The following is an 18365-nucleotide window of genomic DNA, read 5'->3' on the forward strand; positions in this document are numbered from 1 at the left end:
GGGTGCAGCTTACAATGAGAGTCTTTCAGTATTGCAGAGTTCCACGGAAAACAAAAAGCTATCTAGCAGGTGGCTGGCTGGCTGGAGGCGCCTTCACACAGTGTGTGTGGAGAAAGCAAAGCTGCTGCACCTGTTATGTTCTCCAAGCCTAGCCACTCTGGCTTCAGAGAAAACCCGCTCCTTTCCTCAAGACACCAGGGTCTCTGAGCTCACCAAACCCCTCCAGTGCCATTCTCTCAGCGCTAGTTTGCTAAAGCAAGTTTGAAGTGCTCACGTAGCTTTAAACCACACAGTGCTTCCTCTACCCCAGCAAGTGAATCCCCCAGGCGGCCTAGGCAGCCAACCTGGCCTATGTGAGGCATGCAGGGGGCGGAGAGGGGGGGGACACTTGAAATCTAAACAAGTGGCATCCTCATGACCTACAGGTGCCAGCTTTACTCCTGGCAAGAGGCCTGTCAGAAACAGAACCCCATTCTGCCTTGCTGATCCGCCTCCAGACAGAGCTGTCCCGGCAGCCCTTACCCAGCTCCTCAAACCCACTGTGACCCGGAGTGTCCAGCTGCCCGCCCTTCCCCCCTCTGCCTCCCCACGTGCAGGATCCCCGTGCTCTGTCCTGGTCTTGGTGTTGGGAACTGCCACTCTAGCATGGGAAAGGAAAGAGGTCAGACAGTGATGGAGCAGGAGGGGTCAGAGTGTCACAGAACCGAGGTGAAGAGGATCAGGAGATGGATCGTGGGCTCCTCTGGCCGGACCTGGCAGGCTCGTGTCCCAGCTCTGTCACTTCAGAGGAACGAGACTTTGGGCAAGAGACAGAGATGGCCCTAGGGCTAAACAACACAATCTGTAACACCTTCAACCTGTAGGGGGTGTTTGGTTGGTTAGTTGGTTTTGGTGCTCAAGGCTTTGCGCGTACTGAAGTGCAGGCTCTGTCCACGGTTTTGATCAAACCCACGGCTTCATCCCAGCTCCGACACAGAATCCTCGAGCCAATGTTGGAGCTCATACAACCCATGACTCCTCCATCTCAGGCCAACAGCTGAGGTGTGGACACTGCCAGTGAGGAACGGAAGACGTCCCAGGCCTTTGAGCCTTTGTGCAACATTCACTGACTGACAGCCTAGAGCTGTGGTGGGAAACTCAGTGGGTAACCGAGCACAGCCCTCACACATTCCGAGAGAAGGCAGCGGACCAACCACACAGGTGTAACAGCAATGACACTCCCATACACAAACCCATCCACACACACTGGAGAGGGAAGGTCAAACCAAGGCGGCCAAAGGGGCTTCTGGGAAGGAAGAGGATGGCTAGAAAGTCTGTAACTGTAGGGAAGTCACAGGAAGAATGTTCCAGTACAAAAATGCTGCCAGCCAACTTCCTTGGCTAGCAGATAAAAAACTCACACACATAAAATAAAAGAAAGAAAAGAATATGCAGTTACCCTGTCCTGGACAAGCATCTGAAAGTCTATATAGAAAAGGAAGGAAGGAAGGAAGGAAGGAAGGAAGAAAGGAAGGAAGGAAGGAAGGAAGGAAGGAAGGAAGGAAGGAAGGAAGGAAGGAAGGAAGGGTAAAAGACAGAACATTTCAAAAAGGAACTGTAAAATCTAAATGCTCTTGGGGCTGGAGAGATGGCTCTGTGGTTAAGAGCACTGGCTGCTCTTCCAGAGGATGGACGGTCCATTCCCAGCATCCACAAGGTGGCTCACAATCATCTGTAACTCCAGTACCAGGAGATCCAACGCCCTCTTCTGGCCTCAACTCACACTGCACACACATGCTGCACAGGCAGGCATGTAGGAGAACACCCACACACATTTTTTAAAAGTGCTATTACACCACAGCCTTCACCATAAGAACAGCAGTACTGGCTAGTGGCTCTGTTACAGAGCCACCGTAGAGCCCTGGGCACCACAGACGTGACAAGCTTCACGAGACACCAAACAAAACAGTGGCACAGAAACAGTCAAGGTTGATGCGGGACTAGTGAGGCCGCTCTTATGGCAAAGGGCTGAGGCGTGGCGCATCTTTTGCGCAGATGCAAAAGATGATCTCACGTCTTTGGTGGCAGCAACGGGTCTGGGGCTGCCCAGGCCCTCTTCAATGGTTTTCAGGTCTTGCACTTGCTATTCTTAGCTGAGCCACTGTAAAGGTCAATTTATTCAGCATGAGAACGTTCTCCTTGGTGCCAGCATAGAAAGAGACACGGGGCAGTAACGGCTCTTCAGGCATGGTTTTAATTTGCCAATTTATGGGGCTGGAAAACCCTGGGAGCAGCTGGCTGGAGCCAGCGCCATCCCCACATCCTTAGGCAGGCGCTCAAGTTTTAAAGGTTAAGAGTGAAAAACAGGAAAACTGAAGTCCTTCACCAATGCTCAAGTACACAGGACTCTGGCTCTCAGCTGCTTGATGTGACTGGCACGGGAGCACCCACTTCCGGCTCTCTCTGCAGAGAGGACAAATTTCTAGCGGAACTATCTGCCGCCACAGTGTACTCACATATATAAAATAAATAAACCTTTAAAAAAAAAAAAAGAGTTCCCTTGGTCACTGTGGTGGTTTGACTATGCTTAGCCAAGTAGTGGCACTATTAGGAGGCGTGGCCTTGTTGGAGTGGGTGTGGAGGAAGTGTGACACTATAGGGTTGGCTTTGAGACCCTCGTCCTAACTGTCTGGGAGCTAGTCTTCTAGCTGCCTTCTGAACAAGATGCAGAGCTCTCCGCTCCTCCTGCACCGTGCCTTCCTCGACACTGTGCTGCTCCCACCTTGATGATAAAAGACCGAACCTCTGACTCTGTAAGCCAGCCCAACATATGTTGTCCTTATAAGAGTTGCTTTGGTCATGGTGTCTCCTCTTCACAGCAATGAAATCCTAAGACATTTACTCAGCCTGAAAATCTTCAAGCTAAAGGTGTAATAAAAAATGGTTCCAGAGCAGAGCATGGGGGTGCTTCCCTGACCCTAGCAGTCAGGGGCATGTGGAAGGAGGGTCTCTGAGACCTTCTCTCTGAGAAAGAAGTACCCTTGGGCCTGTAAGATGGCTGAGTGGATACAGGTGCTTGCTGTCAAGCCTGACAACCTGAGTTATCCCCAAGGACCTACACAGTGGGAGAAAATTAACTTCTGAAGAATTGCGGGTGGTGGTGGGGTGGGAGGCGGTTCCCAGGCTAGCAACAGCCCTGTGACATCTTGCAAAAAATATATAAACACCAAAGAAATCTAGCCAAAAGCCCCGTGTTTTATAATGTGATGCTGACAGGCCATCTTGGGACAAATGAGAAATATCGGTTTCGGTTGAACAGTGATTTTTTTGTGTCAGGCTGACAGGGGTCAACAGTGTTGGCTAGTTTTGTCAACTTGACATGAGCTAGAGTCATTCTGTAAAGTCAGTTCCGAAAATGTCACCACCAGAATGGCCTTGGGCAAGACTACAGTGCATTTTCTTAACTGAAACCGATGTGTCCAACTCACTGTGAGCCTGATCTCTGGGCTGGTGGTGCTGGGTGCTATAAGAAAACAGGCTGAGGGCTGGAGAGATGGCTCGGAGGTTAAGGGTGCTGCCTGCTCTTCCAGAGGTCCTGAGTTCAATTCCCAGCAGCCACATGGCGGCTCACAACCATCTGTAATGGATTCCGATGCCCTCTTCTGGTGAGTCTGACAGCTGCAGTGTAGCATATACATAAAATAAAGGAAGGAAGGAAGGAAGGAAGGAAGGAAGGAAGGAAGGAAGGAAGGAAGGAAGGAAGGAAGGAAGGAAAAGAAAGAACGAACACACACAGGCTGCTGAGCGAGTCATGGGAGCCAGCTGGTAAGCATGGCTCCTCCTCAGCCTCTGAGCCTACGCCTGTCTCCAGATTCCCGTCCTGATGGTAACTGTGATGTGGAACTGTATGTTGAAATAAACCCTTTCCTCCCCAGGTTGCTTTTGGTGACGGTGTTTTAATCCCAGCAATAGAAACGCTAAGACACACAGTAAGGAGTCCCACAAATGAGGTCTACTGAAGGCGAGTTTGCAAGTAAAATACAAAACGTATAAAACTGTGATCCATCATGAACAAGACTTGGGAAGTTCAACGAGTAATAGGCTAATAGCAGCTGGAAGGAAAACGAACGTATGTGATAAGTGGTCAGAGAAGACGCAAGAGGTTTCAGCCATGGCTGCTGATATGTAACTGCAGCACTCGGGAGGCTCTGGGAGGGCCGGCAGGAACGCAAGGCTAGCCTGAGGTCCAGGGTACCCCATCCAGGAAAAGGACAAAGGAAGCATGAAAGGAGGGGTGGGAAAGAACAAGGAAGGGAGGAAAGGCGGAAGGATGGGGGAGGCAGGAAGGTGGGAAAAGAAGGAAGGGAGGGGAGGGGGTACGGAGGGAGGGGGGGGAAGAGGGAGAGAAGAAGGAAGGAGTCCAGGGAGATGGCTCACTGGTACTTACCTTGCAAGAATGAAGCCTGGTGACATCCCAGAACCTGGGTACAGCACACCAGGTCTGAACCAGGGTAAGACGTGGGGTGTGCGTGGTGTGAAATCTCAGTGCTGGAAGTCTAGAGACAAGTGGGTCCCTCAGCTCCTGCTGTTTAGCCTACTTGGGGGTTCTTGGCTAGAGAGACTTTATCTCAAACAGGAGGGGACGATGGACTCTGAAGAAGACTATCCAAGGCTGTCCTCTGGCCTCCACACGCATGCACGCATCACCCTCATGCGCACGCGCACATGCAGACACACTCCTGCATATGAACCCACATAAACAAAAAGAAGAGGTTTCAAATAATTAAAGCCCAAAAGAAAGAACAGACGGTGAGATATATTATCAAAGGAGAGAGAGTGGCCAAAGTGGAACAAAGTAGAAAATGCAGAGATCAGAGTGGCCCCTGGACAACCATGCCTTGCAGAGCCACAGAGCATCCCACACCTTCTGCGGGGATGGTGGGGTGGGTGGGGAGCAGGAACAAGAGCGAGCAGACAGATTTGCAAAACTCATCTATGAAAGTAAAAATGCAAAGCAGAGGCGATGGCTCAACGGATAAGGCGCCTGTCAGTAAGCCTGACAACCCCAGCCCCACCCCCAGGGCCCACAGGGCAGAGGGCAGAAAGCCTGCAAGCTGACCTCTGACCTCCACATGCAGACTGCCTACCCACATAAAATAAGTCAAATCTAAAAACTTCAATAGACAGGTTATACAGAGATTTGACAAAGTAGAAAAGAAGTAATGAACCAGAGAGCAAATGTGAGGAAATTACCTAACAAAATATGCTTTCTCAGTTAGAAAAACACATGGAAATGCAGAATTCTCAAGAAGGAGAGAGGAGAGTAGAAGAAAGACAATATTCAGAGGTAACTGAAGGAAGAAACCAGAACATATACAATATGGAATTTTTGGGTGGCAATGAATACATCTAGTACACTTTACAAAACAGAACTAAGAAGATTTTAGATACGTCCTCACTATGAAATAAATTAGAATTTAAAGAATAATTATCGGCTGGAGAGATGGCTCAGCGGTTAAGAACACTGACTGCTCTTCCAGAGGTCCTGAGTTCAATTCCCAGCAATCACATGGTGGCTCACAACCATCTGTGATGGGATCTGATGTCTTCTTCTTCTGTTGCTTCTAAAAACAGCAATAGTATATTCATATATAAAATAAATAAAGAGTAATTATCTGTATTTACAAGGACGACAGAACAGAACAGAAGAGCGCCAAGGTTTAGGTGGATGCAGGGAACCCCGAGAGCTGGAATTAAGCTCAGAAGGACAAGAAGCTGGGTGCTGCCTCCAGGCTGGGGAACACAAGAGGAGACACCGCACAGGTGTTCTCAAGGACCAGAGGGAGGGAAAGCCAGTATCGGTCGATACAGCGGATCTCAGGGGCTCAGCAACAAAGTGGCCTCTGCCAGTCTCCCCTTAGATCATGGGGACTTTAATAAATGTGAGGAAATTACCTCACATTTGATTTAACAATCATTTTGAAACTCTCACAATTACTTTCCAACCACAAGGTAAACATTAAGATAATTTTCTTCCATTCTTGAACCTAGGAATGGCCCTCTAGAAAACAAACAAGTTCTTACACTGCACATCCACTGTACAGAGTTTTCCTGATTTAGGGACTGAAGCCAAAGGAGAACAAAGCTTTCACAGACAGATGTGAATCGAGGAGAGGCAGCAAGCAGAATCTCCAAATCCTGAAAAGTCAGGATCTTCAGGGCCAGCTCTTTAAGTCCTCAGAAAAAGAGCCATAGTGGTTATAAAACAAATATTCTCCAAAGCTATGTGAATTACTTAGTGGGCTTTTGGGAGGAGATGGGGTGGGGTGGGTAGAGACTGTCTGTCTGTCTCTGTCTGTCTGTCTCTGTTTCTCCCTCCCCTCTCTCCCTTTCTCCCTTTCTCCCTTTCTCCCTCTCTCTCTCCCTCTCTCTCTCCCTCTCCCTCTCCCTCTCTCTCTCTCTCTCTCTCTCTCTCTCTCCCTCTCTCTCTCTCGTCCTGGGACTATGTAGAACAGGCTGACCTTGAACTCACAGAACCCACGTGAGTCACCATGCCCAGCTGCCTGTGTTTTTAACAACCAGAAAGTTAAGACAATGTCACTATCCCTACTATTACTGATTCTTAAGGCTATGCGGAAAGCTATGGGAGAGTGAGCACTGGCTCAGGCGACACTCTGAACAAGGCAGGAGGGAACACCAAGCAGGGCTCCTGGCCTGCTGACTTCCACATTAGTCTGATCCTCCTTCTCCCACAGCGAGGCTATCACATACAAGTTTTGTATCCTCCATAATGTATTGTGACTGACCATTACTCTTTAAGCTTTGCTAGTGAAAGGTGAATTTCATCCTTTCTCAAAGAGCGGGCTACTGCTAAGATGTTAACCAAGATTCAGACACGTGTACACAGAGGCACTGGGAATGGCTTCTTAAGCCGTTTGGGAGAAGTCAGCAGTTTCCCAAAAGAACAGTCTGAGCTAAATCTGCAAGTGTGCTGACAGAGGCAGCAGACCAGGCTGATAAGATTCAGGCTCACAGCTCTCGGCTGACTGTGCGGTTCACCCCGTGAGGGCTCTGCGCCCCCTCCCATTCCTTCTCTAGATACAGAGTCCCCTAATAGGCAAAGCCAAAGCCTGGAGCCAGCAATGCTCCGGAAAACACGGACATAACAGGTTCATGCTAGCCTTCCCGTGAGGCTGGTGAGCAGAACTACCCGGGGTCCCCTCAGGTATTTATTAAGGTATAACCAGAACCTCTGGTGTCGGTGACTGAAAAATTCTCCTTGCAAAAACATTCACTGAAGGCAGTGGTAGCACACGTCTTTAATCCCAGCACTTGGGAGGCAGAGGCAGGCAGATTTCTGAGTTCAAGGCCAGCCTGGTCTATGGAATGAGTCCAGGACATCCAGGGTTATACAGAGAAACCCTGTCTTGAAAAACCAAAAAGCAAAACAAAACAAAACAACATTCACTGAGCAGGCATGGTGGCATTTGAGTGTAATCCTAACACACGGGAAGCAGAGACAGGAGGATGAGAAGCTCCAGGCCATCCTTAGTTATATAACAAGCTTGAGGCCAACCTGGACACACACACACAGTTAAAAATGAAAACTAGGGGGCTGGAGAGATGGCTCTGCAGTTAAGAGTACTTGCGGCTCTAGAGAAGACCTGGGTTCAATTCCCTGCACCTATATGATAGCTTACTACTGCCTGCTAAGACCTATCCCACGGATTGGACGCCCTCTTCTGACCTGAGTGGATACTGGGCACATATGTGATGATCAAACATCTATGTCAGCAAAGCACTTATACATACAAAATTAAAAAATAAACTAAAAAAAAAAAAAGTAAATAAAAGCACTTCCCGATTTATACACGACACAGATACTCAAGGTCGAGCTCAGTTGTCCTGAATAAACAATATGTATAAAAGCCCCATCCCATGCTTTCCAGAACAGGTGAGGACTAATGTTCTTTCTAGAATCCCAAACATGTCCCAACAGTTACTCACAAAAGCATCAACTCAGAATCAGGGCATATTAAATTATTCTCCCTCTGTCCCATTCCATTAAAAAAAACAACGCAATAAATCATAAACAAACATTTTAAAAACAAGTGACACACCGGTCAGGCAGCTCCTACCGGGAGCTGCCGAAGCCACCTCATAACCGAGACCTCATTAAACAGACCCCAAACGGAGCAGCAAGCAGAGAGATTAAAATCCATTTCCTGTGTTGCTATTAGGAACCCGGACGACGACCTCACTGACAGCCACCTGACCCTATAGGAAAATCCCAGAGTGAAAATCCAAAGCTGCAACACACCCCAAGGTTTTCCTAAAGCCCACTTGGTAAGGCCCTGAAGCTACAGCCCTGTGGGGTCTGGCTGGCCACAGGGGCCTAAGATACCATACCAGAAGATCATTCTTCCATCCCTGGACACCCTAGAAGAAGAGGCAGCCCCAGTAACCCCACCTCACCAGTCTCTTCTTCCCCAGGCCAGTAAGAAGTGTGACCCCGTTTCATACGGACTGACTTAGGGTGCAGAGGGCTGAAACAAGCAGGGTGTGGGCCAGGGGCGGGGCAGGGCAGCTGATACTGTGCACTTTAAGTACAAAACTTTATCTTTTTAAGTCACTTGTATTTTATGGATATGAGTGTATGTAGGTGCACCATGCGCCTGGTGCCCGCAGAGGTCAGAGGAAGTTGGCGGATCTCCTGGACCTGGAGTTGTGAGCTGCCGTGTAGGTGCTGGGAACAGAACCTGGGTCCCGTGGAAGAGCAGCCAGTGTTCCTAACTGCTGAGCCATCTCTCCAGCCCCAGATCCAGCTTTTTACATAGGTGCTAGGGGCTTTACTGACTGAGCCACTGTCCTAGCCCCCATTTTTCATTTAAAGGAGAAGAAAAGAAAGAGAGGGAGGGAGGGAAGAAGGGACAGAGGAAGGATGGAGGGAGAAAAGCACCAACATATAGGAACATAAATATAGGAGTTAGAGAGGTGTTGCAGCAGGTAAGAGCGCTTGCTGCTCTTCTAGAAGGACCAGGGTTCAGTTCTCGGCCCCTCACCATGTGGCCCGTTATCACCAGAGTAACCACCGCAATGCCTCCCTGTGGCCTCCAGGGGCGCCTGCACACACATGCAGACTTACACTTATAAATAATAAAAATAAAAGCAAATCCTAAAAATATATTTATTTTCTAAACTCCACATTTCCTGTTACTCTAGAAAACCCACGAGCAGCGACATGCCTGGCTCCATCCCCAGCACGTGCCCACGGTCCTGCCTCCTCCTTTGTTTGACTCAGTCACGCTGGGCTGGTCCCCGTGTGCAGCTGATGATCCCCTCCTGCTTCTCAGTCACTGAGGGTGAGGCAGGCTGGGGAGGCCTAGCATCTGCAGCACCCCTCAGGTCTCTACGGGGAGGGGAAGCTCAAAGCGTTGTGATGCTCAAAGGGTGTGTCACTCAAAGGGTGTGTCACTCAAAGCGGTGTGTCACTCAAAGCAGTGTGTCACTCAAAGCAGTGTGTCACGTGCACCACACCAGACAGGGCCCCCTCTGCTGCACTAGGGCCGTCCTCTTGGTTCTAGGGAATCCCTACCACCTCCGCAAATGGGTAGAGAGTCAGGCTGCCTGTGTCAAGCACCAGGGCTTTTCTTTCTTCCTTTTTAAAATTTTATTTACTGTTCTTGATGTGCACTGGTGGTGTGCCTACATGTCTGTTTGCATATGTGAGAAAATACCCATTTCTTTGGCCAGAAAGAAAAGGTATAATTTTCAGAGGGACCTGGGCTATGAAGGCTGTGTCACTGGCCTGCTTTAAGAGAGATTCACCAGTTTCACTAGCAGTGAATCGTACACGCCACTGTCTCATTCCCCCGGAGCCATAGGGTCCACCTCACGTGGCTGTCCCTTCCAATCCGGGGCTGGAGATTTATGCGCCAAAAAATTCAACACCGTTCAAGACGACCGTTTACCCCTAGCTTGGATAAAAAATAACATTAAAACTGGTCTCTCCGTAAACAGATAAACTCAGGGCCACAGAGGAGCTGTCTCCAGGACTGAAAGACTTCAAAGAATCAAGGACTTTCTAAAATGTGACACTGACATTTAGAGGTTGAAACAGACTCCGTGGTTTAGGAAAGGGCGGAGGGCTGGTCTGTTACCAGAATCAGACCACAATGGATCTAGGGTGCTGTAACAGGGATGGGGCTTGAAATATGGCCCAGTATTCAAGTGACTGCTGCCTGGTTGTATAAGCTGTGTCGGGTTATCTGGGTAAGATTGTGATCTGGCCCTGCTGGGGGGTAGATACCCAGATCACACAGGGTAGGAGGTGAGATTTCAGGCCTAGAAGGGTTTTCCTCCACACAGAGAGAAAATAATTTGTCCTTGATTCGACATAGTCCTTGCTGACTAAGGGGGCAATTGGATTTAAGGGTCCAATTCTTTGGGAAGGTCACAAACGCAGGAGGCTTAGGAAAACAAGGAAAAGGAGCATCTGCCTTCCCTTTATTACATCAGCCATTCTAGGCATACTGATACACGCCGACCATCCCAGCTCTGGGGAGACTGAGGCAGGAGAGTTATGAGTTCAAAGCGAGCCTTAGCTACATACCCAGCCCTCCTCTCTAAAGCCCATAACTCCCTCTCAGAACAGCAACAGACTGGTGTCAGGAGTTTCTAGCCTAGGGCTTTGCATTTAGTCATCCATGAGCCCAGAATCAGCCCACCGTGTTTAGATACGGGGGTGGGGTATGCATGAGACTGTCCCTAGTTTTAAAGCACTATTCTACACACACACACACACACACACACACACACAAATCACATAACTATGGTCTATGAAGTCTCATTCTCTGATTGGCTTATGGATTCTGTGCTCTGTGAACCCCCAAAGGGCAAGACTGGGGTCAGTATCACACACACATCTTCTCTTAACAAAACCCCTTCAGAAAGCCCTAGGTTCAAGGACTATGGAGTCAAGCTGCCCTCGGAACAGGACTCTCTTGGCCCTGGCACTCTTGGTGATCCGGCGGCAGCCTGCAGAGAGCTTCCAAGGTTAAAGCCTAGAGATCTCATTTCCAGATGGGTGAGGCATGAACCCCCGGCTCCCCAGGTTTACAGCAACCCAGCACAAACTGAGCCCAGTTCCAAATTCAGAACCTCACTCAAAGGAGGGAGAGCGGCCACACAGCCACTCTGCGTCTGCTGGAGTCTGCCCAGCTTCCCCCCAGAGTCTAGACTGCAGAGCCCTACTGGGGTGGGAACTCAGGGTGGGACGTCATGGGTGTTCGTGGTCGGCGGGGGAACCGGGATGTCCAAACTCTTGACTGAAAACCACACACTAAATTAGGCAGCTGTCTGAAACCAAAATTGAGACCTTGCGTCACAGTTCAGTGGAAGCCCCTGAAATCCCGTCTGTTAAGCAAAGGAACCAAACAACAATAAATACAAAGGCAGGGGGGACCAGAGCCTTAGAGAGAACACAGTGCCAGTAAACCCTCTGCTACTTCAGGAAGGGAAGGCAGTGTCACACCCGGCCATTGCAGAGCACACAGCCTTTTCTGGAGCTGCCTCAGGATACTCTAGAACTAAGTCACTGACCAGGATTTAGTTTAATTCTTAAATATGGTTTTATTCTCTACTTCTAGTCGAGGTTTCACTGCTCAAAACTTCCTGTAATGGACACAGAGAAGGCAAAGGCTACAGATTTTATTCTTATGTATTTATAAGTATAATACACAATACATCTCAACATACTGATACACACACATTAATCTACAAAGAAATATATATCATAGAACACTGATTAAAGAAATACAAAGATGCCGGGTGGTGGTGGCACACACCTGTAATCCCAGCACTCTGGGAGGCAGAGGCAGGCGGATTTCTGAGTTCTAGGCCAGCCTGGTCTACAGAGTGAGTTCCAGGACAGCCAGAGCTATACAGAGAAACCCTGTCTCGAAAAAAACCAAAATCCAAAATAAAATAAAATAAAATAAAAAGAAAAAGAAATACAAAGATATGGCATTATTTCTGTTCTTTTCCCTTTTTTTTTTTTTTTTTGAGTCAGAGTCTTATCATATAGCCTGTGCTGGCCTCTAGCTCACTACATAGCCAAGGCTAATTTCCAACTTCCAATTCTCCTTAGCCTTCTGAGATCATGTGCCCAGCAGTCAGTCACCTTGAAGGACTAAATCACTATTTCTAGAAACAGATGCTTTCTTTGAGGTCTAGGGTTCAAACTCTGCCCAAAGAAGCTGTGGCCATAAGTGGCACAGAAATTAAGGTGGGTTATCACTTAAGATTGTTTCAACTCACAACTTGCAGATCAGCAGCTAACAGCAAGATGTGCTAGTGATGGAGAATTACGAGGCCCATGAAGTCTGCTAAGACATCAGAAGAAATTCCCACAAGACCAGGGCTTTTACAGCTTTGTCATATAACTAAACTAGGTTTTTGTTTGTTTGTTTGTTTTTTAAGATTTACTTATTTATATATGAGTGCTGTATTTGGATGTATGCCTGCAGGTCAGAAGAGGGCATAAGATCCCATTACAGATGATTGTGAGGCACCATGTGGTTGCTGGGAATTGAACTCAGGACCTACAGGAAGAGCAGCCAGTGCTCTTAACCACTAAGCTATCTCTCCAGCCCCCAAATTAGGTTTTTCTAAATGACCAAATTACTGTTTTCATGGAGTAAAATTTACCTCTTCAAGGAAAAGAGGTGGGTCAAAATCAAGGGCTCTCCATCACAGGAGACTGTTTCTCTGTCCTAGAGAAAAGTCATAGTCAATGGATAGAGTCCTTTTGCCACCAGGTCCTGGCCTTCCTACGGCCTTTCTCATCAGAGATGACACAAAGAACAAGTCACACCCCCTAAAAATGCAGCATCTTTCTACAGAGACTGCAGGGCTTCAGACGCTAACCTAGGCAGGCTTGGGAAAACAGACCTTCCCCGCCTCCCATCGCAGGGCAGAGCAGGAGTGTTCCCCTGCCTGTCGCAAGGTCTTTACAGTCAGTCCAGATAAGGACTCTGGCTCAGCCTCCGACAGTATAAACTAGTGTCACCTCGGTGACTGCTGCATTGTACACAGCTAGTTCCCTTCCGAGCTGAATCTTGCTTCATTTGCCCTGATCCTGGTGGGATAGAGGCTAACCTTTAAGCATAAGGGTGACTAGGAGCCAGAGCCTGGTCCTCTGTCACAGAGTACAGGACACAGCACCGAGCCAGAGTGCTAGGGAATGAGTCCCGGCCAGTCACTGCACTCACCTGTACGCTGGAGCACACACCTCTCCATTTCCATTCTCCTGGAGATGTGGAGAGAAGACCCTCACTTGTGGTGCAATAGAAGCCATCCCCCAAGTGAACGCCGGCCAGCAGTGAGCAATCCCTAAGCCAGTCGGAGAGCTCACCCTGTAGCTTGGCCTGGGAGTCGGCATTGTCCTCTCAGTGCTCTGTGACTCCCAGGTCACTTGCTCTACGTTTATATGCTGGGGACCAAGCCCAGCCAAGTGTGCAACAGCTGCTTTAAGCTCTAAACAGTGGGCGCCACTTCCTTTCAGACCCAAGGAGAGACTGATCTAACAATCTGCCTATCTGGTCTACACCACGAAGGGCACCAGTCACTCAAGGATGCAGCAGCAGCTGGGGACGATGGTAGGCCTATGGAGTCCTGCTCCAAAAGAGGCTAAGGCAGGAGGAGTAAGGGTCCAGTGCACTACAACAAAACTCCTATCCTCTTCTCAATTTTAAGAAAGATTACAACTGCTGGGCGGTGGTGGCGCACGCCTGTAATCCCAGCACTCTGGGAGGCAGAGGCAGGCGGATTTCTGAGTTCGAGGCCAGCCTGGTCTACAGAGTGAGTTCCAAGACAGCCAGGACTATACAGAGAAACCCTGTCTCGAAAAAACCAAATCCAAAAAACCAAAAAGAAAGAAAGAAAGGTTACAACTAGCTCCTCAGAGCAGGAGTCGGCCTCCTCATGCCTCTTGTCATGACCAACATGGACAAAAGACTCCAAGAAGGTCAAAGACTTATTTTCAGTTCCACTGGAGACCACATATTTCTGGTGTTAGAAACCACCTCCCCCTCCACCCCATCCCTGCCGCCATGACACAGACAATTCGGGGCACAGTAGGCCTCTCCCATAGAAGACAGAATTTTAATGTAAATGATTGTCTCCAAGGGCCTAGCCTGTGTGGCACTCACTGGAACAACTGGGCAACAGTTGGACTGTTACCTGCACAGGATCTCTTGGGAGCCTCTGAACTTCTGAGCCACCTGTCCCCTTTAATGTCCTGTGACGAAGATCTGCATCTAGCAAGTCTCTCCATTACCTGGGCACTGACCTTAGTGGAGACTGCGGCCCTCCTGCCCTGTCTTTGCATGCTGAACATGCTTTGAACTATATTTGCACAATCCTGTTCAGGTGGAGAATGCTGGTCCTAAGAATCTTCCAGTATTACCAACCCGACACCTGCTAGCAGGACCAGAACTAGAATTCACTCTTTCTGCAGGCCGAGCCCCTGCTGCTGCTGTATTGCTCTCTGGAAAACAACCTCTAACTTCCCAGACTTCATGCCAGACTTTCTCTTGACCAGAAAACCACAGGACAGTTTGCCTACCTGTGTGCTCTGCGTAAAATCTGGGAGACGGCAGCACAACCAGGAAATTTCTACACCTCGGCTCCTCCACACACCATGGACTGCTCTCTGGTCAACACTGTAGCTTCTTCCTACTGAACCATCCTCACTGCCCTCCATGAAAAAATTCAAACATTCTGAGGCTCACTTCCCCTTCACACACACTGAAGTCAAGCCATGCTCTCATCCATCTATCCCTCCATCCACCTACCTACCTATCCACCCATCCACCCACCCATCCATCCACCCATCCATCCACCTACCTACCTATCCACCCACCCACCCACCCACCCATCCATCCATCCACCCATCCATCCATCCATCCATCCACCCATCCATCCATCCACCATCCATCCTTCCATCCATCCACCTACCTATCCACCCACCTACCCATCTACCTATCCACCCAACTACTACCTACCTATCCACCCACCCACCCCACCCTCCCACCCACCCATCCATCCACCTACCTACCTATCCACCCACCCATCCACCCACCCATCCATCCATCCATCCATCCATCCATCCATCCATCCATCCATCCATCCATCCATCCAATAATGAAGGCCCTTACTGGGTCACTCTTACTCTACAAAGATACCTGGTACGCCTAGGGGTTCTTCTCTTCTATCAGGCAATCTCAACCCCAAGATTCACAAAGAAAGGGCAGTTTCTCTTCTCATCTGCAGGAACAAGCTAAAACCGCAAGCCTCACCTGATCTGTCTGGACGGCTCCTTCCCCAGCTCAGGTGTCTGGTAAACTATTCATCTGCCAGGCTTGGGTCAGAGAACATCTCAGGAAAGCCTGCCATGTCTACCCTCCGCTGGCCTGATTCAGTGGCTTCCCTACCCCCATTACCTTATCCTTGGGTATTCCCCTTTCATATTCCTACACACTGCCTTGTCTCTAAACCTAAGAGGCTGGAATCTCTCAAAATAGAGCCAGAAATTATCTGGACCATGAACATCTGGGACAACTTAACAGAACTGGGCCCCACAAGAAATCAACAAAAACTACAATCGAACAAACCCCACCTCGGGCTACTTTCCTGACATCTGAGAACAATGGAGTTAGGCATAAGGTCCTTATTGGGTATGAGATATAAGAAAGGACCTTATATCTTCGCATCCCGTGCCAGGCTGCCCTGAGAGCTCGGTAGACAGGAAGCTCTTGCCGTGCAAGCCTCACAGCCTGAGTTCAATCCTGAAGCCCATAAGTTATCACCAAGGACCATTCCATAGACAGTTGGTTTTATGTGACTCCAATACAGGATTGTCATATATGGAAATGCTAGAAATAACAAAACCATGTAAGCTACAAATACTTCGGCAGGCAGGGGTTGAACTGCAGGAGCTGAGGGTGCTAAGGGTCATCTAGAAGCCCTCTGCACTTCTGCCAGGAAACTGTTCAGGAACTAGCCTAGAAAACCAGTGCTGGTCCTTCAGGACACTCTGAGGGTCACAATTCAACACTCCCCCCACCCCACATTCTCTCAGCTGAGTCGGGGTTCTGGGACACAGGCCTTCACATTCTGGTCCCTCCAGCATGTGAGATGAAGTTGTCTGGGTACAGTAAGAAACAGCCTCTCAGCCGGGCGGTGGTGGCGCACGCCTATAATCCCAGCACTCTGAGAGGCAGAGGCAGGCGGATTTCTGAGTTCGAGGCCAGTCTGGTCTACAGAGTGAGTTCCAGGACAGCTAGGGCTACACAGAGAAACCCTGTCTTGAAAAAACCAAATCCAAAAAAAACATAAAAAAAAAAAAAAAAACCATTAAAAAAAAAAAAAGAAACAGCCTCTCAACTCAAAGTCAGTGTACAATGATGGACGCTGAATGATGGACGTGCACAGGCACTGAGTCATTCAACCTCCGTAAAGGGGCCTCAGCTTCTTGCTCCTGTACCACTGCAGTCACGCGTCCTTCAATAATGCGGAACAGGGCTAGAAGGGTGGCTCAGCAGTCAGGACTTCGCACTGTCCTTGCAGGACCCGAATTTGATTCCCAGCACCACGATGGGTGAGTAACTCCAGGATCCGATACATCTGTCTGGATTGTGTGAACACCCACACTCACATGCACACACCCACATAGACACACACATGCATACGAGTTAGAAATAAAAATAACAGTTCAAGAGCTGGGGCTGGAGGTCAGAGATTCCTTTGCCTGCCCCGTGCCCGGCCCTGGGTCCCACTGAGGCACACACATAGGCACTGACACACAAACAAAGAGTTCTGAGCTCACTGAGAGCCAGCCAAGGTGTTGGTGCTTTACGCTTTTTTTTTTTTTCTGACATCCTCTTCCAGAAGAGAGTTATTTACATTCCAAAGATGAGGTCTGGAGCCAGTGCGGGGGACACTTGGGGGTCTGAGCTAGCACAAAGCTCAAATCTCCTGTCTCCTCCACTGTACCCCAGCAGCTGAAGGGGGTGTCTCATGATTTCATCCTCTAGCATGGCTCTCCGTCCCCTCCAGATCTTACCACGGGAGCAGGTTAAAGGCAGCTCTTCTTAGGGAAGGGCGCAAATGGCTCACTTGGGGCTGTCACGCCACTCTGAAGCTCGGCAGTGACAGACTGCTCCAGGCATTTTTCCCAACCCACTTTTAAAGAACTCGGGGCGACCCCAGGGAGATCCGCTCACCTAGCACTCTGCTCAGGGAGTAAGGAGCTGGCCCTCAGGGCTCCCTTCTGACTAGGGGTCGGAGCTCATCAGGCTCTGCGTCCCCTGGAGGCAGGCTGCAGAGGAGGTGTGCCTCCTGAAGGCCTGCTGCTGGGTACAGTTACACATTCCGATATAGACGTGCCTCTCAGACCAAGGAGGGGGTGGGGTGTCAGGCCCTCAGAAGCCCTGGAACAAATACTTGGCTCATGGCGTCCATGCTCAGGGACAGCAGCCGGCCCCTTGCTACTGTTTTCTCGGTCCACTCTGGGTTACCGGCAGGAATCGAACCCCACCCCACCCCCAGCCCCCCAAACAGTGCCCAACAAGGCATCAAACCTCTGCCTCAGGGGTCTGTTTGCCTTGCAAATCAGCCAAGCAGGGACAAAGCAAGGAGTTCCAACCCCAGCCCCTGAAGTGTCCAGGTTACCTCAGCCCCACAACCACAATGTTAAAAGAAAGAAAACTGCCTTCCTGTGCAGGGACGCTTAGAGCCACTGCCCACCCCCTCCCCCAGGGCCTTCAGAGCCAATGGACTGAGAAGAAATCGCTCTTGCCTCACCAAATCAAAATGGAGAAGGAAGGGGGAGGGGGGCGTCAGCAAGAACCCTACTATGCCTCACTCTTCAACAGTCTCCTCCTGAAAACTGCACACGCAACTTCACGGTGCGTGGCTAATGGAAAGTCAGAAATGGGCAGCCTTAGGGTCACCTTAGGGACACAGGGGTTACACATACGAAGGCTCCGGGGCCTAGGAGCAGTCGGCAAGCAGAGGAGGCTAGAAATGTCCAGGGCTAACCTGCCGAGACTAAGATTCTTCCTAAAACATGCCCTCTACTCAAAAGGGTGATAGACAGCAGGTCCCACCTCTCCTCCCTTCCCCAGCTGGACCAATGACCAATGATCGATTACCTGTCTAAGCCCCCAGAGGAAAGGCATCCTGCAGGAGCATCGTCCACCGACGTTAGCAACAAAACGCTCGTTCTCAAAAGTTAAGTCTTGGGGCGAGCATGGCCCGCGGTGGGCTGGCTGCTCACCACGCTGCTCTCCGGGCTCTGGTCTTCCAGAGCAGAGAAGAGGAAG

The 18365-nt window shown here is 49.6% G+C and overlaps 1 protein-coding gene across 2 annotated transcripts in view; it reads right to left on the minus strand.

Annotated features, from left to right (window-relative positions):
* Positions 1 to 18365, minus strand: part of Wbp1l (WW domain binding protein 1 like) — a 58376-nt gene that overhangs the window by 15915 nt on the left and 24096 nt on the right. Inside the window, exon 1 of one of the 2 annotated variants that reach the window (XM_052184446.1) lies at positions 18195 to 18358. The exons of the other annotated variant lie outside the window; for it this stretch is intronic. Coding sequence (XP_052040406.1) covers positions 18195 to 18221 — 27 coding nt within the window. The 5' untranslated portion in view covers positions 18222 to 18358. Of the gene's footprint in view, positions 1 to 18194; positions 18359 to 18365 lie in introns of those variants that run through there. 2 annotated transcript variants of the gene reach the window in all.

This window comes from Apodemus sylvaticus, chromosome 1, assembly GCF_947179515.1.
Source record: "Apodemus sylvaticus chromosome 1, mApoSyl1.1, whole genome shotgun sequence".
Lineage (NCBI taxonomy): Eukaryota > Metazoa > Chordata > Mammalia > Rodentia > Muridae > Apodemus > Apodemus sylvaticus.